At 37.1% G+C, this 24,334-nt stretch overlaps 1 protein-coding gene across 1 annotated transcript in view; it reads right to left on the bottom strand.

The window, feature by feature from the left end:
• The window catches only part of LOC131070818 (glucose-1-phosphate adenylyltransferase large subunit 1), a 93,627-nt gene that overhangs the window by 15,446 nt on the left and 53,847 nt on the right, over positions 1-24,334 (bottom strand). Inside the window, exons 11-14 of the mRNA XM_058006480.2 lie at positions 10,048-10,134; positions 9,840-9,944; positions 9,630-9,736; positions 9,490-9,550 (exon numbers count right to left, since the gene is read on the bottom strand). Of these exons, the coding sequence (XP_057862463.2) occupies positions 9,490-9,550; positions 9,630-9,736; positions 9,840-9,944; positions 10,048-10,134 (360 nt within the window). The remainder of the gene's footprint in view (positions 1-9,489; positions 9,551-9,629; positions 9,737-9,839; positions 9,945-10,047; positions 10,135-24,334) is intronic.

Genomic DNA, 24,334 nt, shown 5'->3' on the forward strand with positions numbered 1-24,334 from the left:
CAATACCTTCTCGCAATCTTTCTAATTGCCAAGTATTTGAAGCAATCCATGTTCTCAATTCATGTAATTGTTTTGCATTTATTATTCCCCACTCCACAACTTCATCCTTAGTCATGTCTCCTATTCCCAACAGTTTGGTATGTTCCTCTTCGATCTATTCCAATAGTTCCTCATGTTTACTTTTGGCTCGAGCTATCGTTTTGATTAACTTAGCCCACATGAAATATCTAGTTGATGCTACCTGTAGTGAGGAATTGGCGTGATCTAATACTTCATTGATACATTCATCTACCAACTCTTCCTTACGCTTCAAGGTGCTTACTGCCTCAGCTTCTTCTTTGGACATCAATATTGGATGCTGCAGAATTGTTTGCAGAGTTGTTCCCGACTGGACAATTCCTCTAAAAAATTGCAATAACTACTCTATTTGCCTTTTTTGCTCTTTAAGCTTCTTCAAGTCTCTCCACAATCAGTCCTTTGTAATAGATAGCTATGCCTTCTCGGGCGATCCTTGCACCTTCAAACCTTGAGGGTTGCCCTAATTGCACTGTTGTAACTTGATAATCCTAGGTAGTCAACTCTTCATCCCCTTTATCTGTTATTGGTTCCGCAATATGAAGTATTGGTCTCCATCGAGATTGAGTCACGTAGCATACCTGACCTTCGCTTTTCTCCTTTTCTTTGTGCTAGGTGCCTCAATCAACAAGCTGTTAAAATCCAACGAAAGAATTTCTATTTTGTCTCTAAGCAAAGTTTGTTGTTGCAACCAATCAGGAATATTTCCGCTTTCCATACTTGCTAAAAAATTTCCGTCTGTGTGGCGTTTCCCTTTTTCCTTCATTTTCCCGCAGACTCACCTTGGACTCTTCTTGTATTATATTTTCTCCTTTATTTACTTTGGGGTCTCCAATCGGATTGTTCTTTGATACATCCACCTCATGATGCTCCTTTTCCTTTTCTAGATTTGGTTCGCCGCCTACTATATCTAATGAGACTTCCAATCTCACTACAACTTTGCTCCCTTCTCCTTTTTCTATTTGGAGTTTTTGCGGCAACTCTTATGTTTCTTGCTGCAGTGATTTTGGTGCTTCTACATCTTGGATTTTATTTTGCTTTGTTTCATCCTCAACCCACTTCTCGTTGTCTTCCAAGACCCGCATTTCTTCATTTTCTTCTGCTCGCGCCTCTTGGCTATTTCGGCCAAGTGTTGGATTTTTGCTCATTACTCTCTGCTCTTCATTGGGTGGGCCTTCTTCACTTTGATCCACTGGCCTTTCACCCTCCGATTCAGCAGACTCTCTATCCAAATTCACTAGATTCTCTACCATACTTTGACTAGTTGTCCCTTTCCATACATCAAGAACTTTTGATGTCACCTTTGGCGGAGCTTTCCCTTGTTCTAACTTCTTCCGCAATTCCTCTATATTACCTTTGTTATACTTTTCAAGCACTTTATTTAGCTCTGTGAAAAGCCTTGGATTTTCTTCTTCTTCAACTCTATTAAGCATTCCCACTAAAGTACCCAAGGTATTGTTAATGCTTGCACATTCCTGCTACTTTGATCCTACAGATCTGCCATCTTGCTCCATGCTACCTGATTTAAATTTGCATCTATAGTCACTACTTCAACCCCATCTTGATTTATCTCTTCTTCCATCAAGGTACCAGGCTCTATTATTTTAGTCATATCAATGTCCCTTTTATGCAATAAGAAATCAGCATTATCTTCAGTAACCTTCCTCTTCCTTTTCAAGGTAACTTTGTGTCCTTGCCTCACCAATTTAGCCTTATATTCTTCTAACCACTTCTTTGTTGCCATTAAAATAGGTTGGTTTACTTGTTCCATGGGTATTATCTCAGGTTCATTAGGCAGTGGCTTTGGGACAAGCCTTTCCTCTATCTTGTCTGATATATAATCTGGCCTTAGGATTTCTTCATCATCCTCCACTATTTCAGGAGGTACCTCTATCCTAGTTTTGTCCAGTCCTAGTGTCCGCAATTGGTGCAATGTTAACCTCTGATATTTCTTCTTCCTAACCTCCTCATCTTTGCAATCTATCCGATAATCTTCCATATCAGGAACATGTTTCACCTTCCTAGCAATGTATGCTTTTATTTTCCCTAAAGGGTCATAGTCTTTCCTTTTATATTGAAAATAGGACAAATGCCTTGCCAATAGGTCATCCTCTGCCTTTCTTGCATTTTGCAGTGCTCCACATACAAATCACCCATTTTTTTAGGAAACTTGAACCGTAGCTTTCTATGAGAATTCAAATAATTATTGTGGAATTCCAAAATTTGTCTACAAAATTCAGCCAACCAAGCCCATGTAGAAGGGTATCTTGGCAACTTGAAAGGATGACCTGAGAATCCCTGTGCCCTCAAGTAAGACCAAGCGGGAAACTCAATGTACCATCCTTCGTAATATTTAATTACATCTTGCACTTCTTATGGTACTCTTTCTCCTACTCTTCCTTCCAATTCCCTTGCAACTTTCATTATAAAATAATCGTTCACTTCCTTAAAATGCAACATGGACTGCTCTTTCTGCAGCTATGGATAATAATCATAAACAAAATTCATACCAAGCTCAGATCCTAGAATACTCACAGTATTCAAACCTTGAATGTTTGGCTTAATAGCACATGCATACACTATATAAGAAGACGTAAAGAAGTTTCCCGAGGTTTCCTCAATACATCGAATCACTGATTAACTGGGTCCAACCAAAAGTCCCCAAATTCCACCTGATACTTTGTATGTACACGAACATCCATTCATGGAACTGCCCGCTTAGTTCTAATCCTGCAATCCTGCTCAAAAAGGTTATTGCAGCCGATAGCTCCAAGTGCATTTCCCGTCTCAACAGTGGAGTAGGCAATTTAGATAGTATCTTGCCTTGCTTCTTAACATACCACTCTTCTCTTATAGTTCTCTCACAGGCTAGTCGTGCATTGTTAAATTCTTCTTCTATCTGAGCTCGTCCTGGATATTACGGATGCAAGTACAGGTATTACCAGCAACTCCTTAAACCCTCCTAGTGTTAAAATCCGCATATACTCTGTGGTTATAAACTACTTGTCGAAGTCGAGCACCATAATGCTGGATGCATTGTTTTACCAGTTCATGAGCCTCTACGGCAATAGGAAACCTTGTGGCTTGTATCAATCCGCTTTCCTCTAGATTTCTCATTTCTTCTATCGCAATTGGCTCCCTTATTCTATCGCTAACATCCCTAAGGTTGCAGTCACCCAGATGTGTATCTATATAAAATCTCCCATGGGGTATCACATGTTAATTTCCACTCGAATTCTCGCTTAAGCTCCATCCTCTGTGTGCCCATATCTTCAGTTTCTATGCTCCCTAATAAATTTTCCCAGTTACTACTATGCACACCACTATTTTATTCTAAGTACTTAAATTAATTGATTTCATCATTCATCACCATTCTTAGTACCTTAATTATTCAAATAAAATGCTCAAGCAGAGGGTACTTACCTGTTACGTTGTTCAAATCACCTTCAGATGTCGAATAAGGTACTAGTTGAGATGTCTCTTGCGCCTTCATGTAATCCCTATTGCAAATCCCTTATTCAATTTTACTGTTGCATACTTTTCGTGAGAGAACCCTACACAAGTTAGTTGCAGCACAAACAAAGATTTTTACTCATGTTTTAATAGAAACAACCTCGAATTACGGATAGTGGCTCGAACGATAAATCCAACGGTCCTCTCAAAGTCCTTCGTATGATGTTGTTAGGATGTAACTTCTTCAGCAATGCGAATGCACGTGCCCTTTCATTTTCAAAATTCTCCCCTTTTACTCGCAACCTTCATCCGCCGGGCTTCGGGTTGATTCAATGATCGTTATGTTAACATTTCACATGTTCCATTTCTCTAAATCCCCCCATTCTCCGCTAAGACGTTCCTTAGTGAATTTTAATCTATCTTTTGCATTTACTTAGTGTATCACTTTCAAGGCGTTCCCGAAATCAAGTTTACGTAAGTTTCCTAAAATATTGGGTAGCAGACTTACTATGACTTTACTCTTTACTCTCTTTATCGGAATATTCCCTTTAAGTGTATTCGTGAGGTTTTGAACTTTTATGGAATGCGGGATCGCTGATAAATATGGAATTCCTTTCTTCGTTACTCAAGACTCGTGCGATAATCTCATTTCCTTCCGCTTAACATCACATGACTCCATTTTGTGGGCCTCGGTGCATTTCGTAGTTGAGAAAACATTCATTCCTGTAAGCTTTGTTGACACAAACTCTATTTCTTTCCGCAACCCATGATTATTTCACTTGGTCATTTATTCACCTCTAGAGTCTTCCTACTTAAGTTTGTAAAATTTAAGTGGGCCCCCATTCTGTGATAGAAATGGGGCATGTTGTGTACAAACACAACACACACCAAATGCAAAAACTTGCCAAGGCCCGAATAAAAAACTTGGTGAAAACTTGGCGAATTAAAAAAATTGCTTAAATTTAATTAAAATGCATTTTTTTGCAAAATTCAATGAGATGCATCCAATGAGTCAATAAATGAGTACACAAAAAAAACAAGCTGAGTCCATATATACTTGATTGATTTAAATGCAAATATAAAATTGCATCCTCGTGTGGAATGTCGATGGCTGATAGTCTACAACAAAATGAAATAATAATTTTTTTTTATAAAACTAAAAGTAAATACTGCATCAAAATATTTTACATCTTTCTTTTCCGAACTCTAGCAAAAACTAGGGGAGTAGTGAAACTAGAGGGTCTAGTCCTAGGAGTTCAATGTGGTTCCTCCACCTCATCAAAATGAGGTTGAGGGTAGCACCCCTTGCAGGGGTCTAAGGGTGAGAGAGAGAGAGGTAGAGAGAGATCTTGGGGGAGAGAGGAAAGAGTGAGATAGAAAGTGGTAGAGAGAGGGGATAAAGGAAGAGTGATAGGGAGATAGATAGGTCTAGAATTCAAGGCAAATAAAGTGAGTGAGATAGAGATAGCGAGAGAATGCTGAAAGGAACCTACTAATTACTAAAATTTGAGTATCTGAAATATTTAAAAGGTCTTCTAAAACCTAGAATTTGTATTATAACTCCTAGAGATCTTAAACCATTCTCAAACATCTTGCCAATATACAAATGAAAAATAAATTAAAGTATAATACTTAAATATTATATTTCATGTATATATTCTGACCAAGAGAATGAGTGACTTGAAAAAAAAAAAAGATCATTTTTTGACGTAACCGAGCCTCTTTTTTTTATGCAACCGAGTTTTTGCTAGACTTGCTGAGTTTTTGTGAAAAACTCACCAAAAACTCGATGAGTTTTTCCCAAAAAACTCTGCAAGTTTTTGTGCGAGTTAATGTCATAAATACTTGCCAAGAGCGAGTTTTTCAAGACTCAGCGAGTTTTCCATCTATGCTTGACACAATACCAAAATTTCATGTGAGTACAACATAAAACTTGGTAACAAAGCTTTACTGAATCCTTGGGATGCCTTGTTGATCATCCAATAGGGTCAGATTGAGCTAATGCAGTTCTATTCGTCCTCACCTTTGGCTTGTTGAGTACTGGATGCTAAAGATTGACAAAGACAACCATTGCAATTCAAAGGGAGTTGCCTTCTCAATGTTATACATTTTCAAAGGGCTTTCATTAGCACTTCTTTCACATCTTCATAATCAAAAGGAGGCATTCTCCCAACCCTTGATAGATGCCATTTGGGATTTAGAGCATAGGCTACCATATGAAGTAGGGTGTTCATAGTATATCACCCCACACATCGCAATGGATCTAATATACTCATAAATTCTCAAATTAGGATCCATCCTATAAATTTCTTGTTTCATCTTCCCAAGTGTGTTGTCAAATGTCTAATGAGTTCCCCCAAGCCGAGGAGAACCTATATCAACATATCTAATGACCTACACAATAGGTGAAATGAAGGAGCAAACATATTTGCAAACAATTTTATAAAAAAGACTCAAATGATAAAAAGTGAATGCTAATACAAAAATTAAAAGTTATTTACAAGTTACAAATATTAAGAAATTAATAATTTAGTTGCAATAGTTCATAAATCTCTTACCTCATAGTGGACCACCAACCATCATCAAGGATCTTTTTCTTCTCACTTTTTTCTTCAATTGTATTTTCCTTTGGTCATATCTCATTAACCACCACTAATTGTAGAGGCTCCTACAACTCAAGCATCCTCTCTAATAAAATAAAATAGTTAGCATATCTAGTTTCCACAAACTTGACAAATTCCTTCCTAAAATATATCTTGAAGAGAGCTAATGAGGTGTGCTGGTTGCATATAAACATTTATATATCTCTCGCTTTTGACACCATGCCTTTCAATGCACTCTTCAACACATGACAATAACATGGGCTCCAAAAAATGTGCTTATACAAACCCTCCACCATTGTGCCAATTAGCTTTTAGGCAATGTACTAAATCAGTGACCACCTAGACAATCTGAGGCCCCATCCTTCTCTATGTCATCATTCAAAATTCAAAATTGAAAGTTTGCATCATTGAGCTTCCTTGAATGATCAATAGCTTTAGAAAAATAAAAATTGTCCACATGACTATGATATTGATGAGTGTTTGATGTCTAATATTGATCCTACCATCCATGATAATAGAGCAGCCCATCCTTAACCAGGTTTGCCTCGTGTACACCAACAAACTAACCTTAGAATACTCTTTATGACATAAGTTGGTGTGTAGTTTATGCTCTTTAGGGAGGCATATAAGAGACCCATGGCATTTGTATCTTTCAACTTTTATTTGAAAGAGGGAGACCATGCCACATGAAATCTGATGGCATGGGAAAAGAAAAATTTAGTAACTAAAGAATCTACCATTTCCCATGATTGTACATTCAATATCCCTACAAATGTCCCGAACCTCTCGCTACTCTTTTGTTTTCCTTTTGTAAAAGCCTCCCACTAGCAACCATAGATGGCATAGCAGTTTGTGCAAACTGTATTGGCATAACCTTAAATCTTTCTTTGCCCTTCATAAACAATCTATTTATCTCTACCTTCTTAGCTCTGGGTATCTTGTCATGAACCTTAACCCCATGTGCTATAATGCCCAAAAGCTGACTGGATACCCTAGTGTAATTGTCTCTGAAATCTTTGTTGCACAAATGACACAACCAAACTCTACATCCCACGTAAAAGAGATTTTCATATTACAAAAGAGATTTAGAGGGTTTAAATGAACCCATTGCATGAGGTCTTAAAGAGGACAGAAGCGTATTCAAACAGGTTATGTAGATGTTCCACTCCACCTATAACACTCACACATTCTAATGAAACCCTCATTAAGCTAACTCTTCTATGTTCCATGCCAACATTTTCATGTCCACTACCCTTATTGCTGCCCATGTTGTTTAGAAAAGAACAAGGTGCAAACTGAAAAAAGAAATTCAAATCAATAAAGAGATTTGGGCTGCTAGCCTAACGTTCAAACCACAAAATACAAAAATTTCTTTAGTGTTACCAACCTACCATTCAAACAACAAACTGCAATTTTTTTCTTCATTATTAGTGCTCATTGTTCAACTATCACCATCTATATCAAACGAGGAATATACGAGGTGGAATTGTGGATCCACAGCAGAATATCAACAAAATTTCTCTTCACTATTAATTATTCAGCTATCACTAAAACTGTCCAACTGCATAAGATATCATGTTGTTTAAAAAATAACAAGTTGCAAGCTGAAAAAAGAAATTCAAATCAATAAAGAAAATTGGGCTGCTAGCCTAGCATTCAAATCACAAACTACAAAAAAATAATTCAGTGTAGCAACCTACTGTTCAAACTACAAACTGAAAAGTTTCTCTTCATTATTAGTGTTCATTGTTCAACTATTAACAAATGATCACTATCTATATACTAAACAACAAGGTGTAGATGACGTGGAACCATGGATCCGACACAGAATATCAACAAAAAAATCTTCTCCCTACAAGTAGCTGCATAAGCTTTCAGATATAATCCAATGTTCTTTCAAACATGGGCTTCCATAAGGTGGAAATGTGGATCCAACACACTACCAATGCTACTCCAAATGCCAAACCAAATGTTGCTCCACATGAAAATGTCAAAGAATATAGTCAAATGTGATTTGTAAGTCTCATTTAGCATTTTAAAAGGGGTGTAGGGGCCTTGTGGATTCACGCATAGCACCCCTTTAATTTTTTTAATCTCTAAATCATAGATGATTTTTTAAAGCATGCTTTTTCACTAGGGGACAGTCGGTCATCCCCAAGATGATCATGGTCATCTTTAACATCCCTGATTGTTCCATAACATCTTAGGACGGCTACAAGCCTTTTTCAATCTTTTTGCAAAGATAAGGGATAGCCCAGGGACACTTTTGAGACATCCCCAAAATATCTCAAGGGAGGGAATGCTCAAAATAGAAAAAGCAATTTTGTCTAGGCCTTTGATTACTTCAAAATAGAGCGATTAGAGGAGTTAGTCCTAATCACAAAATGAAGGGATGATAATTGGCTTTGTTTCAAAATGTCACATGCTTGGGGTGCATGAGAACCTCATAAACATCTAGAAATGACCATGTTTGAGGGCAAACATCAACACCAATTCTAGACCTAAATGTTCTGAAAGTCCTGAAAGAAAGAGTACATTGCACAAATATTTTGCATCATTTATACTTGAAAAAAAATCCAAAATCATTCCACTGATAATATGCGGAAAGAGCTTTCCTATGCTTTAAACAGAACAAGAAATGAACTTCAAATGTGAAAATTATGCCAAAAAAAGTGTGTACAGTTAAAAATGCAAAAAGCTGAGAATACAAAGGCTTTGAGCATTAAGTTTCGTTTGTTGCATCTTCAAGGGTTTTCCATTTTGAGGAAATTGGTCCTAACGGTACATTTTTTGCAATTCCCATCATGCGTTGCATTTTTATAACTTAGTTGGATTTTTTGCTATTTTCATATTTTGGATTTGTAGGCTTCAGTATCTTGATTTTCTGATTTGCAAAACTTTACCTATTTGTTAGTTGTTTTCAGAGGTGAAGTTTTTGTAGCATTTATAAGTTAAATTGTCCAAAGGGAACAAAAGGTTGTGGATTTGAGATGAATTTTTTTTTCTAATGCAAAGGCAGTTAAGAAGGGCTTTCAGCAAGTTGGTTTACGTATGGGGTCATATATAATATTATTCTACTTTTACTCTAAATTTTCATGGGCACCTAGAGATTTCTTGCATTGGGTCATACAATGGCTTATAATAACATCGATAAGCTTCTACATATACCATGCTAGTTCATCTTCTGTTATCTATGTTCTTCAGGTGTAATAACATATGAGATTATTTTGAAACTTCCATCTGTCGAGTAAATAATATCGAGGCTGTAAGCAAAGGAAACTATTAGCACCCACAAGAACACCAACTAGCAAACCATGAGGATGGAGATAAATACAACATGAAGAAAGAGTAATCTTACGTCAGTGTTCAATATCATAACATCCTTCCCAATCCTTGCATTTTTATCAATGATGCAATTCCTGTTGAAGGAAGAGGTCAAATAAGAAATTGTATAAAGACTAAAAATACTCTCAAATACTGAAAAATTGTCATTCCAACCTTATTTTTGTGTTCTTCCCTATTCCAATAGGAACCTTCCCTTCTGCTAGTAATGATGCGATCTCAGATTCTGTTTCATAGTAATCAGCCCCAACCATCATGGCATCCTGGAAAGGGCAGCATCCAGGGTATCAGATACAAGGGTGAAAACAATCTCCATGCTTTACAAATGGGTCAACTTTTATTAGAAGCCTAAAAATAAATTTCTACCTCTAATTTAACACCAGATTCCAATCTTGAGCGGATTCCAATGATGGAATGGTCTACACTACATTCCCGAAGAAAACATCCATGTGAAATTATTGAATCTCGTACCTGCAAGACTAACCAAGATAATCTCCAGGAGGTGTGTTTGCCAAAATTTGTATAATTAAAAAAATTAATGACGGATCATTTTATAAATTTCAACCATGCTCACCTGACATTTCTCTATTTTAGTTGGTGGTAGAAAACGAGGTGAAGTGAATATTGGCTTTGCTGCATCATAAAAGCAAAACTTTGGAACCTACATGTTAAAGTGAAGAGTTGTTCAAGTCTATAGCTAAACACAGATTGCAGTTTTTGTAAATTGAATACTATAACCAACACTGCCTCATATAAAAAAATAAATTAAGTATTACACCTTTTTGTAGATTGAATACTATAACCAACACTGCCTCATATACAAAAATAAATTAAGTATTACACCATTGCATAGAAAAGTAGAAAATGCAAAGTAGATGTGTGAAAGCCTTGACACATGCTAATAAATAATAGTCCTGGGAAAGGAAATCTTCAACCGCTCGTGTCATTATTATGTATAAGTTTGGAAAATACAGATAAAAGTCTTTCCAGCAAAGTATGGTAGGTATATATTTGGAGCCACATGGAGATAGTTATAAATAAAAATAACTCCTAGGCAACAAGACTTGATCTATTGTCAGGGGTGACAACAATGAGATGTACAATGATTAGCAACACTACTAGGAATGTTCAACATGCGAACTAAAACAGATGGAAAAAACCATGCATAAGTTTTCTATGATAATCAAAATGGTGATATCCGTAATCGGTTTGAAAACATTTTGAAGGTGGGCAGTCTGAACAAGCTTTTTGAGGAGACAAAGTTTCACAAAATGGTGAGCTTCTTGGTCAAGATCCATAATAGAAGAGCTGACATGGAAAGAAATCTGAAAATGTGCCAATTTGGTTGCTCTTGGTCCCTTAGACTACTTGGTCTCGTGGACGTCATTAAAATTCCTTCATTCAACCATTCATATTTTGCATCCCATGCCAATTTTTTTTCTATATTTATGCATAGAAAATGAAATCAATTAATTGATGCTTGCAAAGTAAGATTTCTAAGAATTAAGTCAGGCAAATACCCAAGGTAGATTGTTATCTGACCAAAAACCTTTAAATATAGAAGAACCATATATTTATTTGAAAGGGTTTTTCAAATAGTTTTACAATTAAAAATAAAAAGTGTTCCAACAAGGTATTAAGTGCTGTGACTTAAAGAAATAGATTATAATTTGATGAAAGAACATTATTGTTTATAGAAGTTATCCTTTGACAGTTGTTAAACATAGTTGACCATGATCTTGGAGTGGAAACACTAAAGGAGGAGAATGAAAATCTTAAATCCATGTGGCACTGGGAAAGGGTATATCATAGTACATTCAATCAAGTAACTTAAATTGTACCTAAACAATGTCAAACACAAACTATGGTGCAAATCTTTAGGATTCTTACACCCTTCCACACGGGAAAACTGTCAAGACTCCAAAGTTCCAAATCCTACTTGGGATTCTAACTCCAAGATTGAACAGCAATATAGATATGGTAGTTTTTCTCTCATATCAAATAAAAATCAACAATTATTGGTTGGATCTTGATGATTGTACGAATCTCTTTTTAAATTGTAACAATTAATAGATGTCAAGACATACTAAAAACTAGAGTCACATGGAGACAAGGGATGTACTGGATTTGGGAGACATGTACTAGGATGAGCGTGTCATTTTTTCTAGAAAAATCATTACGATGTAGGCAATAAGATGAAAAAACAAGTCCATCTAATGTTGTTTCCTTCAAAATTCGGTATTTTGTTAGCAATAAGATGAAAAAACAAGTCCATCTAATGTTGTTTCCTTCAAAATTCAGTATTCTGTTAGCAATAAGATGAAAACATTTTTCTCCCAAAGCCCTTGAAAACACTGAGATTGATACCGAACTTCACCTTCATGCATTTAAAAGAGTAAATTTAAAGTAAAAAAGCGACTTCAAAACTCGGAGTTTTTGTAATTAAAGAAAAAACGTTTTGTTTCCAAAAAGAGTGAAAATACCGAAAAAGTACCAAATTTTGTCTTGAACATTTAAGAAAATCAAAGTTTTAAAAATATAAGCCAACTCGGCTTTGTCAAGCACTTAAATCGTTTTTCTTTCGACCCTTCCTAGGCCGAGGAAATACTGAAATTAATGCCAAAGTTTGTTTTCAAACATTTGAAGGTCAAGTTTTCAAAAGGCGGAAGTCAAATTGGCCATTGCAAACTCAGTGACTTAAAGCGTGTTTTCTTTGACCCTTCCTATACTGAAATAAACACCGAATTTCATCTTAAAATCTTTAAAAGACAAGTTTCAAAATATGTACCAAAGTTGGCCTTTGCAATTCGAAAGGAAGCTTTTATCCTTCCAACGCCAATAATAATGCCGAAGAAAGCCCCGAGCTTCATTCTAAGCAACCAAAGTCGAAATTTAAAAAAAAATATCTCTAAACAAATTCGGCATTTTGCAACGAAAGGTGATAAGTCGCTCTTTCTTTTGATCCTCCAAAATGCCAATTGAAATGTCGAAATAGTTCTGAGAGCGGTTTTTTTTTTGTTTAAAAGGAGAAGTCGTGCTTTCTTCTCTAGAAAAACAAGTCCGTTTGATCTGTTTTGATGACAAATCTGGCCCCAACCAAATATAGCCTGAATTTTGTCAATGCATGCATTATGGCCAGCATCTCCCTGTCATACACTGAATAGCTCTTCTCCACTCCTCTCAACTTCCTGCTCTCATAAGCAATAGGGTGCTTATTCTACATCAACACTACTCCTAAACCTTCCCCTAAGGATCACACTGCAACTCAAAGGGTATGGTGTTGCAAATGTTCTTCCCATGTCTTGCTGAAAATCAAGATATTATCGAAGAATATCAAGACAAACTTCCTCAACTATTTCCTGAATGTCTTATTCATGCAGCTCTGAAAAGTAGCAGGGGCATTAGTCAAGCCAAAAGGCATGACTAAAAACTAAAAGTGTCTGTAATGGCATTTGAAGGTCGTCTTCTCAATATCATCTGGCCTCATTCAAATTTGATGATAAGCCGATCTGAAGTCTATCTTGGATAAAAAATCTAGCTCCATTTGAATCATCAATGAGTTCATCTATCCTGGGAATCATGTATTTGTTCTTGATGCTCTTTTTGTTTAAGGCCCTGTAATCTATACACATCTGCATGGTGCCATCTTTTTTCTTCACCAAGACTCCAGCTGAAGCAAAGGAATTTTTGTTGGGTCTAATATGACCCATTTCCAGCAACTCCTTGATTGCCTTCTAAATCTCATCTTTGTGTATGTTTGGGTGCCAATAAGCAGTTGTGATCACTGGTTTGACCCCATCTTCTAACTCAATGACATGCTCTACACCCCTTCCCGGTGGCACTCCTAGTGGGATATCTCCAAACACCTTATTATGCTTGGTCAGTAATGACTGAATATCTGGATGGTAACTTCCTTTTTGCTGGTTTGGAATTTCTGTGGCTGCGAGCAGAATAAGACACTCTGTTGTCCACTCAACCTGATCATATCTAAATAGCTGCTCCATCCTCTTAAGAGATGCAACCTTAGGGCCTCCAGTAGATAACCCTCTAAGACCAACCTTCCGTCTTTGGTGTTCAAACTTCATTTCTAACTTATGTAGGTTGAATGAAAACTCCACAAGGGGCATCATCCAAGCCATTCCAAGAATCACATCATTATCTCCCACATCCACCACATAAAATTCATCTTGTAACTGAGAGTAATTTAATTGCATATGCAGATTTGAAATTTTTCAAGTACAAGGTATTTTGTACCCATTTGCCACCATCACTTTGAACCCATCATGTTCTTCTGTTTGCAGCCCTCTCCTTGCCACAAATCTTTCATCAATGAAATCATGTGTTGCCCTGGTGTCTATGAGAGAAACAACTTGCTGCCCCTGTATTACGCCTCTCACTTTGAAGGTGATTGCCTGTCAAGCACTTGAGAGTTGTACAAGAGCCTTATCTTTCTGAGACTCATCTTCTGAAACCTTTTCCTCTTCACTACTTTCTGACTCGGATGGCTGTTCAAAAGCTTCCGATGCTGATTCTTCCACTGAGAAATATTCCAATTGCTTGGCCTTGGGTTTCAAACTACATTTGTGTGAAAGATCCCATGGTTCTCTGCAATGAAAACACAACTTTTCCCTCCCGAGATCATTTAGTTGATCACTATCCAGCCTATTAGGATCATTTCTTGACTGTTGTGAATCTCTATGGTAGGGTTTTTTGTCCTTGTCCTTCTTTTGTGTGAACCCTTTGGACTGAAATTTACTCCTAGAGGTGGTAAATTCCATGCCATGAGCCTTCTTAATGGCTTCCTGGAGTGTTGGAGGGTTGAAGGCTTTAATCCATCCTTTCAAGGGTTCAGTTAGCCCATCACTGAAAAGCACAATGATTCTTCTTTCTGAAATATCAGTTACCAAGACTGATAGTCTCTGAAAATCAGCGACATAAGTGTCCACAGATCCCCACTGGTTTAATTGATCTAACTCCTCAAAGTGCAGCTCTGGATCTTTTTTGTCGAATCTTTCAATTAGTCTCTCTGTAAACACAGCATAGGATGTAATCTATGCATGTCCCATAGTCAGCATACCATAGTGCCAGCATTCGTGAGCAATTCGGTCCAAGTGTATAGTTGCATATTTGATAGATTCTTCTTCTGGCATAGGGTTGAGATTGAAGTAAGTGTCCAGTTTTTGAACCCAAGACCTGGCTGAAGTTTTACCGGAGCAATCAAAATAAGGTAAAGTGAACTTCCCAACTTTCCTTCACAAGTCATTGTGCTGATCTCTATTCCCTCTATTCGGCAAATGCCTCATTCGGAGGTCCATATAATCCCTCAGTGATATATCCCTCTGAAAATCAGGTCCTGCATTTTGCCAATCTTGTCTAAATTCATCTTGCAACTCCACCAGAGTAAGGTCATTTCCTGGTGGTTGAGTCCTAGGGGGAAAGACTGGCATGAGAGGCCGAGCAACTGCTGGTCGAGGGGGTGGGTTTGCTGCTCCATTATTCCCTTGGTTATTAATCCCTAGTTGACTGATTGCATCGGTTAACTGAGCAATACGTTAATTGGCCTGCTCTTGACTCCTTAGCAACGCATCAAGAAGGAGAGCCATACGATCAGCTCCTTGGTTCCCATTACTACTTTCATCTCTGTCATCCATATCTTCTGAATTAACTGACTGTTGAGGATTATTTCCTGAATATTGATCCTCAGTATCTGCAGGCCACTACTCCAAAAGTTCTGCTTCCTTTTTTCTCTCTTTCCATATCCTTCTTTCCCTGTCGCTGATGCTCATAAGAGCATGTTAACCCACTGGATGGCAGGACATGCTAAAGCTCCAATAACACTGTAATAGTCTGCCCCATTCTGATAGATTTTAATTTTTATTTATTTTTAAATACTATGCGTAATTTTTTTCTTTAGCCTGATTTTTCAGACTAGATAAAAGAATGCAGAAGGGGTTTTCATTTTTTTCAGCAAATTGATTTTTGTTAGCATAGAAAGAATTACAACCTTGTAGCAAGGATAATGCTGGTAAAAATGGAATTTTAACAAGAACAGTCAAGCTGAAATTTCCAGATTTTTACCTAGACTACAATAATCAATTTTTTAAACAAAATACAATTACCCAGTTCATGAATAATATCAACATATCTGAAACACCAATACCCAAAAAGAGTTTGTGACTTCGTTCACTTGCTGCTATCCCAAATGCCAGGAAAGGAAACTCCAAATCTACACGCAGCAATGTGACATGCATATGATAGGCCAAGGAAGAGGAACAGTCTTATTCCTTTACCCTAGACACCCCAAAACTCAACAGCACAGCCTCCAAAAGAGGAAAACCAGTCAAGAAAGATGGGCAGCCAGCATAGGAGATGGATGGCCAGCCTGGGCAGTCTAAACAGCAACCAGAAAACTTCATAAAAACACTCCAAAACTGTAAGAAACAAACCTTACTAAGTCTGCAACACCAATACTGTCATCTTCAAGCAAGCTCCATGGGTTTCCTGAATGAAAACTCATAAACCTTCAAACTCTGTCTTCCAACAGCATGAAACTTGTCATTTGAAGGGGGTTTCGTCCCATCAAACCTGTAACTTCTCCAATATGCTCCAGCAATATGAAAACATTCAACATGCCCTTCAAAAAGAGCACAAAACTCCTTATAAACTTTTCTCTTTGGACTTCCAAAGCCCTAACCCTAAACCCACATCCAAGGCTTGAAATAAAACATTTGACTTTACTAAGTTTGAGACTTATAATCTCAAGTTGGGTGCTCACTCCTACGAAGCCCACCGTTTAAAACAACTTATGATGCCCGTGGGCCTTTTTAACTTGCTTTTGTAAACTATTTTTTAATAACATAAGTTCAATATTAAATATTAAATATTAAACTTTATAACTTATGTTATTAAATTGATCTACAAGTCCAAAATGGATGAAATAAACTTCGCCACTGATCAAGTCAATTAACTGCCGGATATGGAAGAGATGAACTGGCACTGTCAGACCCCTAATCTGACTTAGTAAAATAGTAAGTGCTAAAAATAGACTTCAAATCACCTGGCAAGAAAACTTGAGCTCAACTGGAGACACATAGCTACCACCAGAGTCCCTTAATTTCCTTCATTAACCTATGGGGCTCGACAGGAATAGGCTAGTGGTCCTCCAAGATCAATGACTAGGAAGGGGGCATTACACTTTTGCATGGATAGAAACAACACAAGAAGTTGATGATAAGATTAGGGAGGTAAACAACTTGTGATTCACAAATTTTTATTACAGAATATAATGTTTCAAGAGAGGGAAGTGGAGATATAATAAATAAGGGGTACCCCATAGCAATGGAAAACAAAAACTTGAGAGATTTAGGAAAGGGTTTCTATTTATGACAAGGAGATTCTTGCCATCATGCATGCTTTGGCAAAACTTAGACAAATATTTGGTTTGTGGTAGACCTGTGACTAAGACAAATTGTAGCATTTTGAAGCTGGCCAACATAACTGATATGATCAACAACAAGAATAGGTGAGTAAGCTTCTAAGTCTATGATTTTGTAGCAACTACCGGCACTCTTTCTAGGGTTCCTACCTCTACTACATTGATGCTATTTCTGCATGTTGAATGGTTTTTGTCATGATAGAATATGCCAAGAATATATTTTTGTTCCTAGTATCTTATATGGAAATGTGAATAATGACGAGTATATGATAGCAAATGACCACATTTTTGTTTAACGACATAATCTTTTTAGTGCCTGAGTCTCAGATGAAACATAAGATTATGAAAGCTTTGAATGTTGTACTCATGGTGGGGCAATCCAAATCATTCAAGACTTGCAAGAAAATTGTTGATTTTGTGCTTTCAGATTAATGTAAAACTCAGAAACCAGAATTTAGTTTCTAATTAAATTGTTTGTTGTAAGATTTAGAGATTTCTAGATTTAGGCATAACATAGAAATGAACAAATAAGAACAAAACACAATTACCCTGGGAAAACCTCCTAGGAGGAAAAACCCAGCCAGAAAAGATCCTCATATCTGATTATGGATTATATTCAATATTCTGATTACAATACTTATCTCAAGTACTTATAGAAGTCTGAGACGTTCACTCTTAGGGCTGATGAAATCTTCAACAAGTCTGCACTTTCATAAGCATTAGATCTGCCCCTTTAGCACACCAACCAGCAATCAGGTTCATACACTAGATCTGCACTTTTAGTGCATCTTAAGTCTGCTCTTATGCTTGAAACTGGTTTGTAATCACAGCGCCTCGAATCTGGAGCAGTTTGCACTTCTTTATGATGGTATGTACTTGATGTTAGCACCTTCAATGGCAGGTATGACTCGCATGCATTCCTTCTTTTGACTTCGCATTAAGCAGATATATATTTCGCATGAAATGATGTATTGTATGGTGTATTAAATGAGGTGAAGATGGCCTTTATTTATATGTGGTGCAAGATCTAGATATGTCGGCCTTTACTTTATTAATAACCTTTAATTATTAATATCTCTTTTACCGAAATGCTTTATTAGATAGGGTCGGCCCTATTCATGGGAGCACGTTACCTTGAATGTGATGTGAGGTTTTTAGGAAGTGTCGTGAGAGAGGGCCCAGCCCTATGTGTTGAAGGAGGGGCCAGCCCTTTGGGCAGATTCCAATGTTGCCCAAGGCAACCGGAATCCGCCATTCCTACCTAATTACAATCAACACTCCCTCTTAATTAGGGAGGAGAAAAACATAAACACAATCTTCCATCTTGCACACAAGCAAAGAATGGATTACATAATCAGAATATTGTAGTCTTCCATCTTGCATACAAGCATATAATGGAACTACATAATATAATCTTCCAGCTCGCACACAAACATAGACTGGATCCACCTTACATTGCCCGCAGAGGGTGGAGAGGATCTTTTCTACCATCTTACATTGCTTGCAGAGGATGGTTAACAATAACTCTTCTCCCTGAGAAGATTACAATACCACCTTACATTGCTCGCAGAGGGTGGTTTGATACAACACAATATATCACTGAGGTTGAGACTTCCTCTCAATCAGGGTTTCATTTTTCAAAACACCGAGTCTGTCTCTGAAGTACACAAACTTTACTTTGGACAGAGGCTTGGTAAGAATATCCGCAACCTGCTCATCAATGCTGACATACTTCAGCTGAACGGCGCCTCTTTGCACCATATCTCGAATGAAGTGATAATGAGTTTCCATATGTTTTGACCTGTCATGAAATACTGGAATGAGAGACATTTTGATGCAACTCTGATTATCACAATGAATAACTGTAGGTCCCCAAGGTTGTCCAAACAACCCAGCAAGAAGCTTACGAAGCCACACTGCTTCTCTAGAAGCAACACTTGATGCAATATACTTAGCTTCAGCAGTACTTAGTGCAACTGAGGATTGTTTTCTGCAAGCCCAAGAGATCACTACGGATCCTAAGCTGAAACAAATGCCGAAAGTGTTTTTCCTATCTTTGACACTTCCAGCCCAATCTGCATCTGAATAACCTTCCAAGGTTATTGAAGTGTTCAGTGGATACTTCAACCCATAACCAACTGTGCCTCGCAAGTACCTTAGGATGTGCTTGGCTGCAACAAGATGAACATGTTTGGGCATGCTCATGAACTGGTTGAGAGCATTCACTGCAAAGCATATGTCTGGTCTAGTGTTAACTAGATACATCAGTGATCCAATCAACTGCCTATACTCCGATGGATTTGCAAAATCAGAGTTAGCTACAGAAACACTTAACTTCTTTAAGTTAGATTCCATAGGAGTAGACATAGGTTTACAATCCATCATTCTAAATCTTTTCAAGATATCAATAGTATACTTTTCTTGACTTAGAAAAATTTCGTTAGATCTTTGCCATACTTCTGGACCTAGAAAATAATGCATTAGACCTAAGTCCTTCATTTCAAATTCTGAAGCTAGTTCTTTCTTACATCTAATGATAAGTTCATTGTTACCAGTAAGAAATAAATCATCCACATATAGAGCTAGAATTAGCATTTCATCATTGGATAACTTAAAGTAGATGTTAGAGTCAGCATCATTTTTACAAAATCCTAAACTTAACAAGTATTTATCAATTCTTTCATACCAAGCACGAGGGGCCTGTTTGAGGCGATACAAAGCTTTCTTCAATCTGCACACATGAATTTCTCTATCTTGAATCTCATAACTCTTAGGTTGTTCAATATAGACTTCTTCCTCAATGACACCATTAAGGAAGGTAGTCTTAACATCTATTTGATGTAGCTTCCAACCTCTAGCAGCAGCAATAGCTATTATAGTTCTAATAGAGGTATATCTAGCAACAAGAGCAAATGTTTCTTCATAATCTATGCCTTCCTTTTGAGAAAAACCACAGGCTACAAATCTAGCCTTATATTTTTCAATACTACCATCAACATTATGTTTAATTTTGAATAACCATTTAGAGGAAACAACAGATTTACCTTTGGGTCTGGGCACAATATCCCAAACATCATTCTTGATGATTGACTGATACTCTTCATCCATAGTGCATGATGGTTCAGGGCTTCTTCAACATTGCAAGGTTCAGATTCAATGAGATTACACATCAATGCAACATAGTTGGAGAATACTTGAGGTCTCTAGGTTTCTTGGAAAGTGCCACTGGGAGCAACAAATCTTTGGGCTTCTTGAATGGTGTTTCTTACCCAAAGTGGCCTCTTTTTGGTAACAACAATGTCACTAGGTATATCAGTGGGATTCATAGGCTTTGGTGGATCATTATGTTCTTGAGGTGGAGTTTCAACAGGCTCCCTCTAAATCTTAGGGTTAGAATCAACATTCATATCTTGATTGTCATTAACTTCATCAATAATAGAAGAACCTTTTGATTTCTTAAAGGCAATATCTTCTTCAAAAGTAACATCCCTACTTACCTCAACATACCTTTGACCTAGAATATAGATCCTGAAGGCCTTGGAGGATTCACTGTATCCGACTAGCATGCCTTTTTTCCCAGAGGGCTCCAACTTGGTTCGCTTTTCCTTGGGCACATGAACATAAACAGGATTTCCAAAAATTCTGAGGTGACTGATGTCCGGTTTGGATCTTGTGAAGGCTTCTTCAGGAGTCATATTCTTTAGAACACGGTGAGGACATCTATTCTGAATATATATCTCTGTTCTAGAAGCCTCAGCCCATAAAAAGGTCTGCAAATCTTGATCACAAATCATAGCCTTTGCAACCTCAACAATAGTTCTATTCTTCCTTTCAGCAACTCCGTTTTGTTGAAGATTGTATGGAACACAGAACTCCCTCTTAATTCCTGACTCAACACAAAAATCATAAAAGCTACCAAAGGTATACTCATCTCCATTGTCAGATCTTAGACATTTAATTCTTTTACCAGAGGAGTTTTCAGTCAATGCCTTAAACTCTTTAAATTTACTTAAGACTTCATCAGATTCTTTAGATTTCAAAAATTAGATCCAAATTTTCCTAGAGATATCATCTATGAAGATTACGTAATAAAGTAATCCACGAGGAGATGCTATAGACATAGGACCACATAAATCAAAGTGAACAAGTTCTAGTTTATCTTTAGCTCTATTTTCACTTTTATGAAAAGGGCTTTTAACATTTTTACCTATAGCACAACCTTTGCATCTATTATCATGAATTTGACTGAGTTTAGGCATACCTTTGACTAACTTTTCAAGAGAGGGAAGCGCTTGATAGTGTAAGTGTCCAAGTCTTCTATGCCATAGCTCACAAGATTCGGGAGCCTCATTAATGAGGTCTTGAACAAGGTTAGTAGAGAGCTTATATAAACTATCATATCTATTACCAATTACACGAGCAGATTTAAAACTAGATTTCTTAGGCCAAGCAAGTACTTTTCCCTCAGAAAATGCAATTTGATAACCTTTATCTTCTAGAGCAGAAATGGAAATTAAGTTTCTTTTAATTCTAGGAACAAATAAGATGTCACTAAGGTGAAGTGAAATACCAGAGTCTAAATTTAAAGTAGTGCCAGAACCTCTTACCAAATATCGAGCATTGTCACCAATTACCACGTGAAGACTGGTATTCTTTTCTACTAAGTCTGAAAGATGATCATGGTAGCCTGTGATGTGTTTGGAAGCACCACTGTCAATCAACCATGTATTACTGTCTATGGGTATGCTGCTTGACAAGGCAGAGATGAATAAGAAGTCATCATTTTGTTCTGAGACTTCATTTAGGTTGGTTTATCTTTGAGTAGGATTATTCTGACATTCTTTAGCATAGTGACCAAATTTGTCACATTTGAAACATCAAACATGAGAGATATCTCTTGGTTTCTTCCAAAAATGCTGAGAACTAGGTGGTCTAAATTCTCTATTTCTCTTTGAATAATGCTTCTTCCAATTTCCATTTTTCTTGCATTGGGCTGCAAGCATGTGTTGATCATCTACATGAGGACTTTTGAGTTGCCCCTTTGTGATAAGACGTGACTCTTCTTGAATGCAATCATTCTTAAAGCGATCAAGGGTAGGTAACTCAGTTCTACCACTTATGGTTTGAATAAAAGACTCCCATGAGTGTGGTAAACCATTTAGGGCAATCATAACAAGATCCTTGTCTTCCATGTTATGTCCAGTTGTACCTAACTGATTCTTTAGTTTTGAAATTCTCATAAAATAAGAAATAATAGAATCTTCTTTTGACATTTTGATATTAAGTAATTGTTGTCTTAAGGTAATTGCCCTACTGAGATTGTTAATTTCATAGGTACCTTGTAGATGACTGAATATTTCCCTTGCAGTAGTGAATGAGGCAATTGAGGTGACTAGGTGGTCTTTAACTGAATCAATGAAAAACTTTCTAGCCTTGACAACATCCCTTTTGAATTGTTTTCGCTCAGCTGCATTCGTAGGTTCAGTTAGCTCTTTTGCTTCTATGAAGTGAAGAAGATCTTCTTCCTCTAGAGCCACCATGATTCGAACCTTCCATGCAGCAAAGTTGAGATTTCCATCAAGCCTATCTTCAACTTTCAGCCCCATTGACCTAACTTGCGAATGAGACAACAATCTAGAAATAAAGGAGTACTAAATTCTGAACTCTGAAAGTTGATCTAGCCTATAGCTCTGATACCATGTTGATTTTGTGCTTTCAGATTAATGTAAAACTCAGAAATCAAAATTTAGTTTCTAATTAAATTGTTTGTTGTAAGATTTAGAGATTTCTAGATTTAGGCATAACATAGAAATGAACAAATAAGAACAAAACACAATTACCCTGGGAAAACCTCCTAGGAGGAAAAACTCAACCAGAAAAGATCCTCAGATCTGATTATGGATTATATTCAATATTCTGATTACAATACTTATCTCAAGTACTTGTAGAGGTCTGAGATATTCACTCTTAGGGCTGATGAAATCTTCAACAAGTCTTCACTTTCATAAGCATTAGATATGCCCCTTTAGCACACCTACCAGCAATCAGGTTCATACACTAGATCTGCACTTTTAGTGCATCTTAAGTCTACTCTTATGCTTGAAACTGGTCTGTAATCACAACACCTTGAATTTGGAGCAGTTCGCACTTCTTTATGATGGTATGTACTTGATGTTAGCACCTTCAATGGCAGGTATGACTCACATGCATTCCTTCTTCTGACTTCGCATTAAGCAGATATATATTTCGCATGAAATGATGTATTGTATGGTGTATTAAATGAGGTGAAGATGCCCTTTATTTATATGTGGTGCAAGATCTAGATATGTCGGCCTGTACTTTATTAATAACCTTTAATTATTAATATCTCTTTTACCGAAATGCTTTATTAGATAGGATCGGCCCTATTCATGGGAGCACGTTACCTTGAATGTGACGTGAGGTTTTTAGGAAGTGCCGTGAGAGAGGGCCCATCCCTATGCGTTGAAGGAGGGGCCAGTCCTTTGGGCGGATTCCAATGTTGCCCAAGGCAATTGGAATTCGCCATTCCTACCTAATTACAATCAACAAAAATAAAGGTGAGATTCTCTTGGGAAAGCTTTAAGGAAGATGACCTCAAGCATATCAAGGAGTAACCCACCTACCAACAAAATGAAGTCAAGCATATTTTCTCCCCAATTTTGCTACATGGAAGTTTGTGCTCATCACAAGCCTTCTTTAGGGGCCAGATTTATTTCTTGGAGAGGTATCTAGGATACATGGTTGGCCTAAAAAACATTATCAGCGATAGGGATAGTATATATCTCAACTTTTTCTAGCAGGAGTTGTTTTACTTTACGAGTACAAGGCTCACTCTAAATACTTGTATTAACTTTTAACGCACAAACAAGTGGACAATACACAAGTCAATAGGCAGCATGGATTAAAGGGCTGTACCTAGTAGATTGCTACTACAATTCTATCATCATATGCTTATTGGTATGTCTCCATTTATGACATTAAATGCTTATGATGAACTAATTTTCATTGATTTAGGGTTCACAGACAGTAGAGTGTCATTTATATGGGTTCCAAATCCCATCGGTGTCACAAGGATGAAGAAGTTATGAAATGGAGGCATCATAAATGATCTAGTTCATTGAAGGAACCTACTTATAAAGGATACTGTTTGGGAAGAAGAAAAAATCAGGCACGTCTAGATTTGCCATTGCTTAAAGACACGCAATTTTGGGAAGGATAGAATTGTAATGTTGGCTTTCTAATCCATGTAAGTTCAAGTGTTTACGCTACTTTTTAACCTTGGGCAGGACTTCAGACATTCTAAAACGACCATACCTTTAATCAATTCCCACTTCACCATGGGTATTGAATATCCCAAAACCCCAATCCCTAGCCTCCCATTGCCTTGTTGTTAACAAACTCATTG

This window comes from Cryptomeria japonica, chromosome 9 (assembly GCF_030272615.1).
Source record: "Cryptomeria japonica chromosome 9, Sugi_1.0, whole genome shotgun sequence".
Lineage (NCBI taxonomy): Eukaryota > Viridiplantae > Streptophyta > Pinopsida > Cupressales > Cupressaceae > Cryptomeria > Cryptomeria japonica.